Source organism: Rousettus aegyptiacus, unplaced genomic scaffold (genome assembly GCF_014176215.1).
Source record: "Rousettus aegyptiacus isolate mRouAeg1 unplaced genomic scaffold, mRouAeg1.p scaffold_m13_p_9, whole genome shotgun sequence".
Classification (NCBI taxonomy): Eukaryota; Metazoa; Chordata; class Mammalia; order Chiroptera; family Pteropodidae; genus Rousettus; species Rousettus aegyptiacus.
In genome coordinates this window covers 95,656,622-95,673,846 of record NW_023416312.1, presented here as the reverse complement: position 1 = coordinate 95,673,846, position 17,225 = coordinate 95,656,622, and the positions used below count along the sequence as shown (strand labels likewise).

The following is a 17,225-nucleotide window of genomic DNA, read 5'->3' as shown; positions in this document are numbered from 1 at the left end:
CAAGATAAGATCCCTCAATAAACACATGAAAAAAGCATTATACAAAATCGAACAGCCTGTCAACAACAACAAATTAGGAATAAAAGGAATCTTAATCTGAGAAAGAGCATCTATGGAAACTGTACAGCTGACATCATAGTTAATTGTGAAAGACTGGATGCTTCTCCAAAACATCGGAAGCAACAAGGCTGTCCACTCTTACCACTTCTATTCAGTATTGTACTGGAGGTTCTAGAAAGAGCAATTAGGCAAAAAATAAAATAAAATGAAAGAAATCCAGATTATAAAGAAAAAAGTAAAACTATATTTTCTAGCTCTGCCTATAAATAAAAGGTATCATCGTTTATATATAAACCCCTAAGCAATTCATCAAACAACTATCAGTATATAAGATCAATATATGAATAGTATACTCATGTACACTAGCAATAAAAAAAAACAGAAAATGAAATTAAGAAAACAATTCCATTTACGACAGCATCATGAAATAAAATCCTGAGGACTAAATCTAAGCGAGGTAAAAAACTTGTTCACTGAAAGCTCGAAAAAAAACATCATTGAAAGATATTAAACACCTGAATAAATGAGAATACATCCTGTTCACGGATTCAAAGACAGTATTTTAGTATGGCAGTACTCCCCCCAAACGATCTACAGAGTCAATGAAATCGTTACCCAAATCCTGGCGCTTTTTTTTCCCAGAAATTATTAAGCAAATCCTACAACTCGCATGGAAATACAAGGGGCCCAGAAAAGCCAAAACAATCTGAAAAAGAACAAATTTGGAAGACTTGCACTTCCTGATTTCAAAACTCACTATGAGCAAGATTAATCAAGACAGTGTGGTACAGCCAGAAGGAAAGGGGAGAGCGGAGAGGTCATAGCATAAAGGAGGTCAACTATATGGTGACGGAAGGAAATTAACCTTGGGTGGTAAACACACAATGAGACATATATATAACGTATTCTTGAGCTGTACACTTGAAACCTATTTGACTTTATTAACCAATGTCACCTCAATAATTTTAATAATATAAAAGACAGTGTGGTACAGGTGAGGATAGAAATAAAGATTAATGGAATAGAATTGAGAGTCTAGAAATAAAGCCTTACATTTATGGTCAATTGATTTTTGACAAGAGTGATAAGACAGTTATGAATGATGCTGGGACGACTGCATCCTCAACATGCAAAAGAATGGATTTCAACACCTGTCTCATACTATATATAATAACAAACTCAAAATTAATCATACACTTATATACAAGGAGTAAAAGTATGAAAATCTTATAAGCATACTTAGGAGTAGTCAATCCTTCATGACATTAGGTTAGGCAATGGATTCTTAAATATGACACCAAAAGCGCAAGCAACCGAATAAAAATTAAGAAACTGAACTTCAATACAATGAAAAACTTTTGTGCCTCAAAAGACACTATCAAGATAGTGAAAAAGAAACCCATGGAATAGGGGTAAATATTTGCAAGCATATACAAAACTAATCCAGAATATGTAAAGAACACTTAGAAGTCAATAATGAAAAGACGAAAAAAAATTAAAACTTGGCAAAGGGTTTGAACAATAAACACTCAAGGAAATGCTCAACCTCAACAACCATCAGGGAAATGTAAAGAAATCAAAACCACAATGTAATACCACTTCACGGATATTGGAATGGCTACAGCCAAAAAGACAGAAAATAACAAATGTTGGCAAGGATTTGGAGAAATTAGAAACTTCATACATTGCTAGTTTCACAATTCTTCAATTTGTTAAACATATTAGTACCATATGACCTGGAAATTCCAGGTATATACTAGGTATATATTCAAGAGAAATAAAAACATAAGTCCACACAAAAACTTGTACATGAGTGTTCATAGCAGTATTATTCATAATAGCCCCAAACTGGAAACAACCCAAATGTCTGGCTATAAAATTAATAATGGGTAAACAAAAGGCTTTATCCATACAATGGAATATTATTGAGCTATTAAAAGTACTGATACATGCTACAACCTAGATGAACATTGAATACATTATGCTAAGTGAAAGAAGCCAGACACAAAAGATCACGTATCATATGATTCCATTTTATGAATTATTCAGAATAGGCAAATTCATAGAGACAGAAAGTATACTAGTGGTTGCCAAATGCTGGGGGAGGTAGGGCAAGCGGGATGACTGATAATAGGTAGGGGGTTTCTTTTGGGATTGATGAATATATTCTAGAATTAGACGGTGGTCACTGAGGCAAAACTTTGTGAATATACTAAAAACCATTTAATCATATACTTTAAAATGATGAACTTTATATATTGAATTATATCTCAATAAGACTATTTAGAAGTACTATACTACAAGATACTCAGAGAAGTCTTATCCCCATCCCTGCTCCCCTTACCCAATTTCTACCTGCTCCCATGTGTAACCATTTCTCTTAGTTTCTGGTTTATCATTGTCTTTTTATAAAAATATGCATATATTCCCATTCCCTTTGCTTTCTTACACAAAAGACAGCATATTACATAAACTCTCTTGTACCTTGCATTTTCACTTAATAACGTAACCAGAAAATCACTCTATGTCAGCTTGTGGAGATCTTCTGTAGTATTTCTACCATTGCAGAATACTCCATCAACTAGTCCCCTATGCATGGTCACTTAGGTTATTTAGAATATTTTGCTATTACAAATAATGGCGCAATAAACAACCTTGCATGTGTTGTTTCATATTTCTGGAGGGGCGTCTTCAGGCTAAATTACTAAAAGTGAGATTGCTGTTTCAAAGATGGAAGACCGCTGCAGCAGCTCTTCATTGCTTTCAAAGTACTGCTTCAGACGATGCTTATCTTCTTTATATATTGCAACTGTTTTGCTAAAATTTCAATCTTATATTCTCAAGTATTTGTTTCCTTATGTAGTTGTTTTATTACTTATTTCTACCCAGAGAACTGTTTTGGTCGTTCTTTTTCACTTAGTTTCCCTAATTTAGAGCAGCAGTACCAGATTATTAGGGATTAGCTTTAAAAGCAACCACTTGTTTACTGAACTCTCATGATCACTTGTTCTATGATTTGACTTTTTTTCTAAGATTTCAGTTCGCTTTGGAATGCCCGTTCATCACAGCAAAAGTAGAGAACCCCGCAAAAATATGTTTCTAACCTAACTGTCCAATAGGTATTTTATTTATTGAGCCCCTACTATATGCTGGACACTGTCCTAGGCACTTGGGATGCACCACTGACCAAAATACACAAAAATTCTTGCCCTAGGAGAGCTTATATTCAGTAGGGGAGGCAAATAATAAACAATAAGCATAATAAATAAATTATAGAGTATGTTCACAGGTGATAAATGCTATGGAAAAAAACAGAGCATGGTAAGGTGGGGATCAGGAGGGCAGGTTGAAACTTCTCTACATCCCCAACCTTTATGTTCAAGGTTTCTCATCTCTGACCATAAAAATTTCTTCTCCCCATCCTATACTACCAATCATTGTACCATTATTTCTTTGATTCCCTTCACAGCCAGACTTCTTCAACAAGTTGTCTACACTCTCTTACTTTCTTACCTTTCAGTCTCTGCAACTCTAGTTTCTGCTCCTGCCTTTTCACTGAAACTGCTATTGCCAAAGACACCAATGTTACCAAATTCAATGGAAATGAATCAACATTTGATACTGTCAATTACTCCTTCTTGCCTTTCTCTTGGACTTCATCACACTGCTCTCTCTTGCTTATCCTCACATTTCCCTGAGTCTCCACTGACAGCTCCAACACTTCTCTGACCATCCTTTAAACACTTGTGTTTCTGTGCATTCTATTCCACTAACTTTTTTTACTTATTCTTCCAGTTTAAACCAATCATTCATTGTGAATTCAATTATCATCTATATATTGATGACTCCTTAACTTTTATATCAAAACAGACCTTTTTCCTGAGTTCTGGAAACATATATTTAACTGCCTACTTGTTATCTCCACCTAGATGGCCCCTGAGCACTTCAAGCCTATCCAAAAATTATTCATCTTCCCCTGCAGAACTTGCCCTTCTTTTCATTATCCCATTTCTTTCCAGTTGGCTCATCACTGTAAACTCAAAATTCATGCTCCCTTTTAAACCCTCTCATTTATCCCCACACATACATTAATCACCAAATCCTAGTGACGCTACATGCTAAATAACTTTCAAATCTACTTACTTCTCTCCATAGTACCACTACCAGAGTCCAGAGTACCATATTTTCTCATCCATGCTAATACAGCAGCCTCACAACTGGTTCCCTTGACCAGAAGGTTGCTCACTTCCAATTCTCCGCAGAATAGTCAGAGTGACCTCTAAGGATACAGATCTAAGCATATCGTTGCTTCACTTAAAACACTTCATTGGTTCCTTCTGGCCAAAGCATAAAACCCAACTCTGTAATATGGCTTGTATTCTGATCTAACATCTAAGTCAAAAATGCCATCATCCTGAATGACTTGCAGTGCTACAAATATTTCATGCACTTAGGCTTTTGTCCATGAATCATTATTCCCACCATACAGTGGCTACATGGCAAACGCCTATTGATCCTTTTTACTTTTCATTTTATGTCTCTTCCTGAAGTCTGAGCTATGTGTCCCCAACTATGCACTCCCACAGGACTTGGTGCTTCTCCTATCACAACCCTGTCACTACCTCTTTACTTGGCTTCCTCCCCACCTGGACTCTAGGCTCTGTGAAGGAAAGGCGAAGTCTCTCTTGCTCAGGGGCTCCATCGATGTTTGTTGAATTAATGAGCAACAAATCCAGGTAAACGTGAGCCCCACACATTTCAAAAGGGGAAAGCTAACCATAAAAAATAGATATACATATTTTTTTTAAAAAAATCAATTTGTGTATGTCATGGAAAACAGTTGCTGTCTTTTAAAAGTAAACAGAAGATAACAACAGTGTTTGGCTCTGGATAGTGGGTTATGGTTGATTTTTTTTCTTTATTCTATATAAACCTTATTTACCAAATTTTCTACAGTGAGCGTATCTTACTTTTATGGTGAAAAAAAATGTTGTAAATCATAAAAAAGAAGAACCTTACTATAAAATATTTTTACCTCTTTTCTCCAAAACTAACAGTATCATATGCAGTGAAATATGATCACTGGTTCTTACTCACTTTGCTGGAAGGTAAGTAACAACATGAAATCTCTGCCTTATTTAACACCAACAGAAGTATATATTGATAATACAACCCAAGTTGCAAAAAACACATCACTCTCTAGGACCTCAAATCCCACCAGTGCTTTTCATGTGTTTTTAAAACTCCATAGAAACTAATATTTTCCCACCTCCGGCACCTGGTATTCCTAGGTAGTCTCCCATCCAAATACTAACCAGGCCCAACCTTGTTTAGCTTCTGAGATCAGATGAGATTGGGCACATTGACAGTGGCATAGTTGTAGACTAAAACTCTATAGAAACTATTTTTAACAAAAAGAATTTGGATTCTGGTTTGATGCAGGAAAACAGAACTATTTATTTTATATTTGGAAGTAAACATGACAACAGTATGAACTAATTTTTAGTCTTCTAAAATGCTCCATCAGGTTCGATGAGCGAGACAGTCTCCAGGGCACTGAATGCTTTGCATTCTTCTTAACGGGGAAGTAATGCTACAGGAAAAAAATGAAGGAGTGTTAAACGACTTGAAAGAACTAGTATACATATACATTATATTACACTTTTTTTATAAAAGGAAATGACTGCAACAAAGTTCTCAAACTCTACATATTGAACCTTATAATTAACTTATATATTTTCACTTTACCACTGTATCATCTTATATTACTGTGAGGCATACAGACAAAATACCCTATAGCAAATACCATTACAATGACAATTTCTGAGTAACAAAGTTAGCATCTATGCTTGGCCTACAGAAATCAAGTTTTATTAATCTAGTTATGACATCATATGTGTCTGTGTGTGTGCATACATATGTGTATGTATGTACTGCATTAAACTTATAAAAAGTACCTATATATGTATGTGTAATAATATACATGTACAATTATTATACATACTTATATTATATGAATAATATCATAGATATATACATATATAATACCTTATATAAGGATTTTCTTTTGTTTCTTCTAAGATAAGTCGCTTTTCCTACTCATCTAGTCCAAACCTCTCATTTTACAGCTTTGTAAACTGTGGCCCAGGAAAGTTAAGGGACTTTTCCAAGCTCCCACTTTAAATAATGGCACAACTGGGGCTAGAGTCAGTCTCTTGACACTAAATTCAGTGGTCTGTTATTCCATTCCTCTGCTTCTTTGAAAGTGAGGCTAGAAATGGACACCTTAAGTTTGAGTAACACATTGCAATTTTCAAAGCATCTGCACATACAATTACTGTGTTTAAGGTGGACAGAAACCTCAGCTGATAGTATTAAGGAGCTGAAAGGTTAAGTTACTTGCCTACAGAAATACCACAAGTTAATGGCCCGGGTCTCCCAACTCCCAACCCAGTACTCTATTCCCTGAAGTATACTTCTGTGTTCTCACCAACCATTTTATTCTTACTTGGCCCTTCATAATTATCGTAGTAGGAGGAGACGCAGGCCAAGGCTGGGAGATATGTAAACCTGTGCAAGCGAGGCCCAGGTAGTCCCTGGTATATGATTCTGGGATCCTTTCTCTTAACCTCTTCTAATACTGCATTGTGTAAGTTTGGAGAACAGGTAGCTGAAACTAACAGCTTGTATCCAGGATTCGATCCCAAATTCGTCAGACTCCTGAGTCTATGCTCCTTCCCCATGGAGATATGGTGTAGTCAACACTCATAAGGAACTGCAGCCATTTTTCAGTAAAAGTGTCTATTGTGGAGCCTCAGAATCAGAGTGGCAGATTCCAACTGCTTGTTTTCCCTGAAGGAATGAACTATGTATAACAAATAATGTGGCACCCAAACGACTTGGTACATTTCTTGCCCACCTTCCTAACATCCAAATATCCCTAGTGGTAACATCATTTCAGAGGCCAATACTCCTATGGTCCAAGCATTTGTGGAGTAAAAAATAAGCATCCATCCAACCAAGATAATAGTAACAGGATCAAATATTAAGTACTTCAACTTTATACCCTATTGTCAATTACCTTTGGTCTCTTGCTTCTTTTTATCACTCAGTTCTTCCTCATCTTCCGCTGCTGTCTCTAACAGCTGGGCATCTTTCTTTAGTTTGTTTTTTTGTTTCTTCAACCCCTTTAACATACGATTAGCTTTTCTTCGTAAAGGATTGGCCCATTTGCTATAACATAGAAGTACAACGTAAAATCTTATTTCTCAACAGTGACAGAACAATAACAATGGTAGGTTATAAGGAAAAGCTTATTTGCTCATGTAACTGTTTACACAGTCCAACGTGATTATTTAACTCACCAATTTAACAAATATGATAGAAAGTATTATACTTGGCCCCCACATATTTATCATTATAACCATTATTATTACTCTATACAGCATCATTTTGATCATTTGATCCTCCACAACAGGAATGCTATCCTACTTCCCTCTGCTAACATCAATGTCACCCACTCTTCAAGACTCAGCTTATCTATTATTTGTCTAAAAAGTCTTTCCTTTCACTCCTATCCTACAGGGATTCCTTCCTCCTATAACTTCAAAACTAAATAGTAATAGTTCACAATACATTATCATGTACAATTTTATAATTTTGCACATTCACGCACTATTGCTACCATTTGGTATTCAATTCTGTACATCCTTGCATTTGTGTGGACAGCGGGCAGAAGGGAATACTTGAGAGCCTATCACAGGCCAGGAATTTGGCTAGGTGCTTTACATAATTTATCTCATTTTCACCTTACAACAATCCTATAAGGTGGATATTACGTTTCCTATTTTGCAAATAATTAAACTGGAGCACAGAGAGGTAAGATAACTCGCCCAAGGTCACAAATGGCTAGTTAATAGAGATGTGAGCATTTGAACCCAGGTCTGTCTAACTCTTTCAATTAGACCACACTGTAGCATTAGCGAATACTGACTAGTAATAACAGTACGAAAATTTCCTACACACCAAGGCCTGTGTATAAACACTTCATGTGCACTATCTTATTAATTTTCATGACTTAATAAGGCAGGTACCATTTCCATCATTGCCATTTTTCAGATGGAGAAACTGAGGCATCAAGAAGGAAAGCAACTTGCTCACGGTCACCAAACTACTCAGTAGTGGAGCCAGGATTCAAAGTCAGGCCTGTCTAAATTTAAAGCACAATCTCCCGCCTGCTATGCTAACTTGTCCCTTTCCCCCTCTGGAATCTGGAAATAACTTCAGGCTACAGCCTTACCTTGTAACTATTTAAACCTCGTAGAATCTAGTAACCAATGAGGGCTCAGGATATATTAGTTGATTTTTATTTTTATAGAGCTTTCACTTTCTATAGACCTAAACCCAAGCCAAGGAGGAAAAACAGGAATACTCAAAGCAAAGGTAAGAATGCAAATTCAAAAAATAAAGATTTGTGTCTAATATTATAAAGAGGCAATGACAAATACATATTCCTACCCTCAGCTCAATGCTAGGCATACAGAATAAGGCGCATGCTCCCTGATGGTGCTACTTAGCTACACAGAACACCTAGGTTCTGAGCATGTGGGGCCCAGAGATAGATAAGCCTGCCTTTGAAATGATGACTTTGAAGGTAATACTCACTTTTCTCCCCTAGAACTGCATTACTGGGCTGTCACTGAGCTACACTAGGTAAGACAGATATGGAGCAAACAAATACCTTTTTCTCAATTAATCATAAAAAAAGTCTCCAAGCATAAATGAAATACTGGAAGAAGGCCAAAAATATATTTATATGATTTACCTATGGCCTCTTTATGTTGCAGTACTGTTAACTACAGTCTCAAAAAATAGTAACTTTAACAACTACATAGTTCTCAGTCCCCTAGGGCCAGACGTGTTTCAGGTGCAGAATATTTTGGATTTTATAAAGGTAATATGACATGATGTGCTGAATATTACATGATACTCCCATGAGGTCTGAGACAGCATCTAATGATCAAACACGGTAATATTTCTATAACAAAATATATGAATATTCACTCTAAGCATTACATAACAACAAGAAAGTATCTCAGGTCAGGTCAGATCAGGTTTTGCTGCCAATTGAGTTAGGAAAAGAGCTTCGGGTTTGCAGAATTTTTAGAATTTCAAAATTTAGATTTTTAAAATTTAGAATTTAGAATTTCAGAATTTTCAATAAGAAATTGGGGACATATCTTTTTTCTAAAGCTGTAACTTCAATGTTACTTTATATGATTAAAATGACTACGCTTTCTTTACCCAAAGATTTTACTTTAAGTTTAATAGTACATATTTCACCTTAACTGACAAAGAAAAATGTAACAAAGCCTTATTATTTTGAAACCCACTGCACTGGTCTAACGGCAAAAAACTTGGTTTTAGATTCAGCCTTCTAATATTCATTACTGAGATCCAAAGTTAGATAGTCTACCCAATATCTAATGAGAATGCCAAAGGCAAAACGTAGGGGTAACATGATTTGTTCAATGTCCTAGAGGTGATTTTCTCCTTTTCATATAAAATGTCATATATCCTGGCCAGTATACTCACACTTGAAATGTACAGATCAACTTATACCATATTCACTCACTCAATGACACATTTGCTCATTTATGAAATAAACACTATTATAAGTACTATAGACATAAAGATCAATAGGGTATGGGACCTGCCCTCAAGGAGCTTAAAATTAGGAAGGGAAGACAGATATATATGATGATAATTATATCACATTGAGATAATCCAAGGAAAGGTAAGCAGATTGGTAGGAGACAAATGAGAAGAAGCCTGATATAGTCTGGGCAGGAGGTGACATATAAGCTGAGGTCTGCATCCTGTCTGGGGTGAGCCACATAAAGGAGAGTGGAGATGGGGAGATGTGTAAGAGCATTTCAATCAGTGGGTAAGTACACTGTGTGAAAAGCTCAAAGTGGCAAGTCAGCACACTGTAAACATGAAGTGGAGTAGTGTGGCTGGAAACACTAAGTGGGCCCCCTGGGAATTTCTGGTGAGACAGATCTATACAGTTATGAGAATTCTTTTCTCTAGGAATTCCCAGAAACCTAGACTAGGAGCAAAGAAGTGGTGTGGATTCAGTTTCAAAGGAACAGAGGATCTAGAACAAATTAATTAATGTATCAGAAAAATTAATGCGACAAAAAGCTGGTTCTTTGAAAAGGTTAATAAAATTTACAAACCCCTGGCTAGACTCACTAAAGAAAAGAGAGAAAGGACACAAATCAATAAAATAAGGGATGAAATAGGGGAAATTACAACTGACATCACAGAAATACAAAGGATCATACAAAAATATGATGGAAAAGTATGTAACACCAAAATTAATAACCTAGAAGAAATAGACCAGTACTTAGAAAGATACAACCTTCTTACACTGAATCAAGAAGAACTGGAAAATCTAAATAGACTGATCATCAGTATGGAGCTTGAAACAATCATCAAAAATCTACCAAAAGGTAAAAGTTCAGGATAAGATGGCTTCACCAGTGAATTCTACCAAATATTCAAAGAAGATTTAATACCTATTCTCCTCAAATTCTTCCCAAAAGATCGAAGAAGAGGCAATACTTCCAAACTCATTTTATGAGGCCAATATTACTCTGAAACTAAAACTTGGCAAAGGTAACACAAAAAAAGAAAACTACAGATCAATAACTCTCATGAACACAGATGCAAAAATCCTAAATAAGACACTAGTGAACTGAATACAGCAACATATTTAAAAGATTATACACCACGATCAAGTGGGCTTCAACCCAGAGGCACAAGGATAGTTCAACATACACAAATCGAATAATTCAATTCACCACATAAACAAATTTAAAAATAAGAATCATATGATCATATCAATAGATGTAGAAAAAGCCTTCGACAAGATACAGCACCCATTAATGATCAAACACTTAACAAAATCAGTATAGAAGGAAAGTACCTTAACATAATAAAGGCCATCTATGACAAACACCCAGCCAACATTATACTTAAGGGTGAAAAACTAAAAACCTTCCTTCTAGGATCAGGAACAAGGCAAGGCTGTCCACTATCGCCACTGTTACTCAGTATAACATTGAAAATCCTAGCAAGTGCAATCAGACAAGAGAAAGATATAAAAGACATCCAAATAGGAAACAAAGAAGTCAAACCGTCACTATTTGCAGATGACATGATTCTCTACATAGAAGACCTTAAAAACTCCACAAGAACACTACTAGAAACAATAAGCAAATACAATAAAGTTTCTGGATACAAAACCAATGTTCAAAAATCCATAGTATTCCTATACTCTAATAACAAAGTGTCAGAAAAAGAAGTATAAAAAATAATTCCTTTTGCAATTGCAATGAAAAGAATAAAATACCTAGGAAGAAAAACTAACAAAACATGTAAAGGATCTATATAATGAAAACTATAAGACCCTATTAAAAGAAATCAAAGAAGATACAAAGAAATGGAAAGATATTCCATGTTCTTGGATTGGAAGAATCAACATAGTTAAAATGACTATATTACTTAAAGCATTATACAGATTTAATGCAATCACCATCAAAATCCCATCAGCATTTTTTAAAGAAATAGAACAAAAAATCATCAGATTTCGATAAAAGCACAAAAGATCCAGAATTGCCAAAGCCATCCTGAGGAAAAAGAACGAGGATGGAGGTATCACTCTGTCTGACTTCAAATTATACTATAAAGTGACAGTAATCAAAATGGCATGGTATTGTCAGCAAAACAGACACACAGAACAGTGGAACAGAATCAAGATTCCAGAAGTAAACTCATATTTATATGGGCAAATAATTTTTGACAAAAAAGCCAACATACAGTGGAGAAAGAAAAGCCTCTTCAATAAATGGTGCTGGGAAAACTGGAAAACCACCTACAAAAGAATGAAACGAGATGGTTGTCTATCACCACACACGAAAATTAACTCAAAATGGATTAAGGACCTGACTATAAGACCTGAAACAATAAAATGAATAGGAGAAATCATTGGAACTAAACTCAAGGACCTTGTACTTAAAAGAAGATTTTATGAATTTGACCTCAAAGGCAAGGGAAGTAAAAGTAAAAATAAACAAATGGGACTACATAAAACTAAAAAGCTTCTTCTCAGCAAAAGAAACCATCAACAAGGTAAAGATATGACCATTCAAATAGGAAAATATATTTGCAAGCAACACCTCCAATAACGGCCTAATATCCAAAATATACAAAGAACTCATACAACTCAATAACAAAAAAAAAAAACAAATGATCCAATCAGGAAATGGGAAGAGGACTTGAAAAGACATTTCTCCCTAAAGGACATACTAATGGCCAACAAATATATGAAAAGATGCTCAACATCGCTAGCTATTACAGAAATGCAAATCAAAACCACAATGAGATACCATCTCACATCTGTGAGAATAGCTATAATCAAGAGGACAAGTAATAACAAATATTGGAGAGGATGTGGAGAAACAGGAACCCTTATACATTGCTGGTGGAACTGTAACTTGGTACAGCCACTATGGAAAACAGTATGGAGGTTCCTCAAAAAAACTAAGAATTGATCTACCATATAATTCGGGAATCCCTTTACTGGTTATTTACCCCCAAAATTTGAAAACTCATATCCGAAAAGATATTTGCACACCAATGTTCATCGCATCGTTGTTCATGATGGCCAAGATATGGAAGCAACCAAAGTGTCCTACAATAGATGATTGGCTAAAGAAGTTATGGCACATACATACAATGAAATATTACTCAGCCATAAGAAGAGATGAAATACTGCCATTTGCGACAACATGGATGGACCTTGAAATAATCATACTAAGCAAAATAAGCCAGGAAAAGAAGGTTGAAAATCACATTATCACTTATATGTGGGATGTAAACTTAAAAGTAACAAATGAGCAGGACAAACAAACAGAGACTCATGGACATAGACAATGGACTAGTGGTTACCAGAGAGGAGGGTGGAGGGGGAGGAAAAAAATTAAAAAATAAAATGTTATATATATATATATATATATATATATATATATATATATATATATATATATATAAAAGCTTGGAAGAAAAATAAAATAAAAGTGATTTTCGTGCAAAAAATGAAATAAAAACATGCTGAATTCAAAGTAGGTCTTTCATTATGCAGTATATAAAAAAAATAATGTACCATGCAATAGGATTCAGGCTGGACAAAAAAAAGAAAAAAAATCAGATGACGTTAAAAAGCTACAAGACCAGAACATGGGGGAAGATGGTTAATAATGTTGTAATAAATATGTAAGGGGGAAAAGGAGTACTGGATGTAGCGGAGTGATCACTTTCCAAGTTATGTGGAGCTCTGATCATTAGGCCATACAACTGAGAGTGGTATATTATTGCATGCCAACTATAATTGAAATAAAAAACTCATTGAATTGTATAACTTAAATAGAAGCAATTAATTGTCTATTACATATCAATAAAGTTTTTAAAAAAAAGAAAAAAAATAAGCTAGAAGACCAGGGAAAAACAGAGTTAAAGATTCTAGCGGTCTCAATGAGAACAGGTATAAGCAAGAGAAAAGACAGGAAAAATCTAGAAGACAAGGCACCTTTGGTTAAAGAGAGTAGGATTTTGAAGTTTAAGATTTCAGAGACTCAGAGGTTACATTTTTGATGAATGTCAAGGTTCAGGATACGGGCATGAAAAATGAGTGGCCAGTGCAGAGTACAGGAGAGATTCCTTGAACTGAGTACCTTAGAGAACTCTGGGACTATGAGCTTAGATGGCTCATAACATGGACAGCGAGGCTGCCCAGGAAGACGAGCAAATGTAGAACACAACACAACACTTAGAAAGTGCCTTGACCAAAGGAGGTGTACAATAAATATCTGCAGAAAGAATAAATAAACAGCCTGAGAATCTGTATTATTAAATATTCCCAATGTTCCTTCGATAGAAGCCATCTATAGACCAGAGTTTGAGAAACACTGGTGGGTTAATTTTCCCATACTTCCTAACAAACTCTAACTTATTACGTAAATATATATTCTTTAAGATAGTTAAAAACATAACATCAATTTTATAGATAGGAAATTTTACAAGTTTAACTTATCATTTGCAATGTCACAAAGATAGAAGAGCAACAGAAACAACTAATTAGATTATTTAGTCATTATTTACTGAGCTGCCTACCACTTGGTCTAGAGACTGGTGGTTCTCAAACCTGGATGTACATGAAAATAACTTGCTGGACTTGTCAAGACACAAATTGCTGGACTTTAAACCCAGAGTTTCTAATTCTGTAAGTGCAGGGTGGGGCCTGAGAACATGCATTTCTTACATGTTGCCAGGGGATGATGATGATACTGGTACAGGGACCCCATTTGGGGAACCACAATTCTACACTCAAAGAAGTATGAATCTTGGCACTTTAGCCTCATCGAAATTCCAATTTAGCCAGAGAAAGAAAACTATTAATAAGAAACAAAGAATAATTATGTTAGATTATGCAGATAAGAATACAAGTGCAGTAAAAGGTTCCAAGAAAAGATAAAACACTAGGACCTGGATTGGTTGCAGAACACTTCATGGAAGAGTTGGGGTCACTTTAATCTGAAGGTCAAAAAGATTTCAAATAAGTAAAGGTGATGAAGAATAATCACACCAAGATCTGGAAGCAACATGAGCAAAGCAAAGAGCAGAGGCAAAGATAAAGCCTGGAGAATGCCAAGAAAAGTAAAGATAGCTCCCCGGCTGGAGCAAAAGATTAATGGAGTATTCCAAGAAAAATTGTCGAAGTTATAGAATGAGTCCAATATAGATAACTCTGAAAGCCACAGCCCTTTGAGTAGACCTGAAGCAATCAGATGCCATTGTGTTTTATCTACTTTTCTTCCTGTTTTCTATAGTAAAAAAGCAAGGAACTCAGAGGACAGAATGGAATCCTCACTCTATTACTATGTAATCTTGAGCAAGACGACAAATCTACCTGCATCTCTGTTTTGAGGTCACCTAAGGCAATGTATGGGAAAACTTTACATAAACTAGAAAAGGCCAAAACAAAAATGCTAATTGTTTTTATCTGTACATTTTTTTATGCAGTATAACTTTCTACTTTGAAGACTATATATATACCTTATTAGACTGTGTCCTTTGAGAGCACAGAGTATGATCTAATTCACCTGTCATCCTTCACCTTTGTCCTAATGGATGGCCTGGAATCTAGATATTCTTGAATGCATTAGTTCTTAAATGATATATAGAAATTAAATAATACTATTTTAGGAAGATACGTCTGGCTGAACTTTACATGTTGGATTGGAAGGAGGATAGATGAGGAGTTCAAGTACATGTCCAAACCAGGTTGGCGAGCATCCTTACTCATTCCCTCCTTCCTAAGGGCACAGCCATACATTCATATTAAAGCACCAGGAAACTGCTCCAAGACCCAACTCCTAACCACTTTCCAAACCCCACTTGCAGCCCCTTCCCAGTTATTGCTTGTCTTATATAAACTCTTTGGATTGGACATCTCCGACATGCTCCTTGGTTCCCAATCCTGCCTTTGCCCTTGGATGCTAGCTAGCCTTGTTTTATGAACTAATTGTCTGAGCCACTAAAATTCATCTATTGAAGCCCTAACTCCCAGTGTGGTTGTCTTTGCAGATGGGGCCTCCAAAGAAGTGATTAAGGTTAAACGAGGTAATAGGTTAGAGCCTCAACTGGTAAAACTAATATCATTATAAAAATTATCTTTTTTTTTTTTTTACTAAAAACCGAGAGCTTGTTCTTTCTCTCTCTTCCTCCTCTTGCATGTATCAAGGAAAGGCCATATGAGCACACAACAAGTAGGTGGACATCTACAAGCCAGAAAGACAGCCCTCACCAAAAATCAAATCAGCTGGCATCTTGATCATGGCGTTCTAGCTACAGGACAGTGAGAAAATAAATGTCTTTTCTTTAAGCCACCCAGTCTGTAGTATTTTATTATAGCAGCCCTAGAAGACTAACGAATCTTGGTTCCCTTTTGCTCCTCTCCTGAAACCACTTACCCAGGACGATAGCTGAAAGTATACAAGATCTGGACTAGGCTGTTACAATAAAATGGGATAAGAGGCAAACCCCTGACTCATTCCAAAGGAAACCAAAAAAAAATGACAGGGAGACTAAAAGAATAGATTATATATTACGGATAAAGGAAAGTAAATAGTCAAAATGACTCTAAGGTTTCAAGCCTGTGAGACTAAAGAAATCACTGACAGAAATTGACAGGGGTAAAGGAGAGATGATCTGGGAGATAAGTTCAGTTTTGCACATGTTGCATTTAAAGAGCTAACAGAACATCTAATTCATAAGGGCAGGTGGAAATATGGACCAGGTAGAGGCGAGGACTCCAGAATTCATATTAGAGTCATTCACTCAGAAAAGCACAGAATATTATGGCCAGAAATGACCTTAGAAATCACCTAACTCAAGTCTCTAATCTTATGAAAAAACCAGTATTAAAAGAAGTTAAGCTCACCATACAGAACTATATAACACAGATCTTTGTAAATGTTCTTTCTGCTAGATACTTGTAATATTCTCTGGTATATGAGATAAGGCTTTGAAAAACAACCACAGTTGGGAAAACAAAGAAAAGCAAATTAAGATAGATCAGAATGGTACAGAAAACAATGAAATCCAAGGAAGGAAAGTTTCGAGAAGGAACTCAACAGTGACATAAAAAGGTCAAGTTGGATGGGAATTGAGAAAAGGCCACTACATTTGGCAATGAGGTTATTAGTTCCCTGTTAACAAACTGTTCTTTTTAATAGTATCTACTCTTCCAGAATTTTCAAATACTGCCCTTAGAGTCCTTGCAACAGGAACACCTCAGACATATAATCCACATACAATGAGGTTCTCTTATTATTTCAGTAACTAAGCTACCTTGAACAGGGTCCAAAAAGAGCTGGCTTTCTGCAAATTTCAAATCCGTAGTGACTCATGTTAGAGCAGGGTTCCAATTTTCTCACATTCTCATCTGATCATATTTTATCACTGTTCCTAGAGCTTAGCCATACTTTTCAAATTTATAGGCTTTATTTATTTTCTCTGAATTCATATGTAAATAATCC

General features: G+C 35.7%; 1 protein-coding gene across 2 annotated transcripts in view; it reads right to left on the bottom strand.

The window, feature by feature from the left end:
• Positions 1-5,503: 5,503 nt before the first annotated feature.
• FMR1NB (FMR1 neighbor) overlaps positions 5,504-17,225 on the bottom strand; it is a 34,115-nt gene continuing 22,393 nt past the window's right edge. For both annotated transcript variants that reach the window (XM_036227251.1, XM_036227252.1), the window contains 2 exons: positions 7,142-7,293; positions 5,504-5,653 (listed from right to left, as the gene is read on the bottom strand). In XM_036227251.1, coding sequence (XP_036083144.1) covers positions 5,637-5,653; positions 7,142-7,293 — 169 coding nt within the window. In that variant the 3' untranslated portion in view covers positions 5,504-5,636. The remainder of the gene's footprint in view (positions 5,654-7,141; positions 7,294-17,225) is intronic.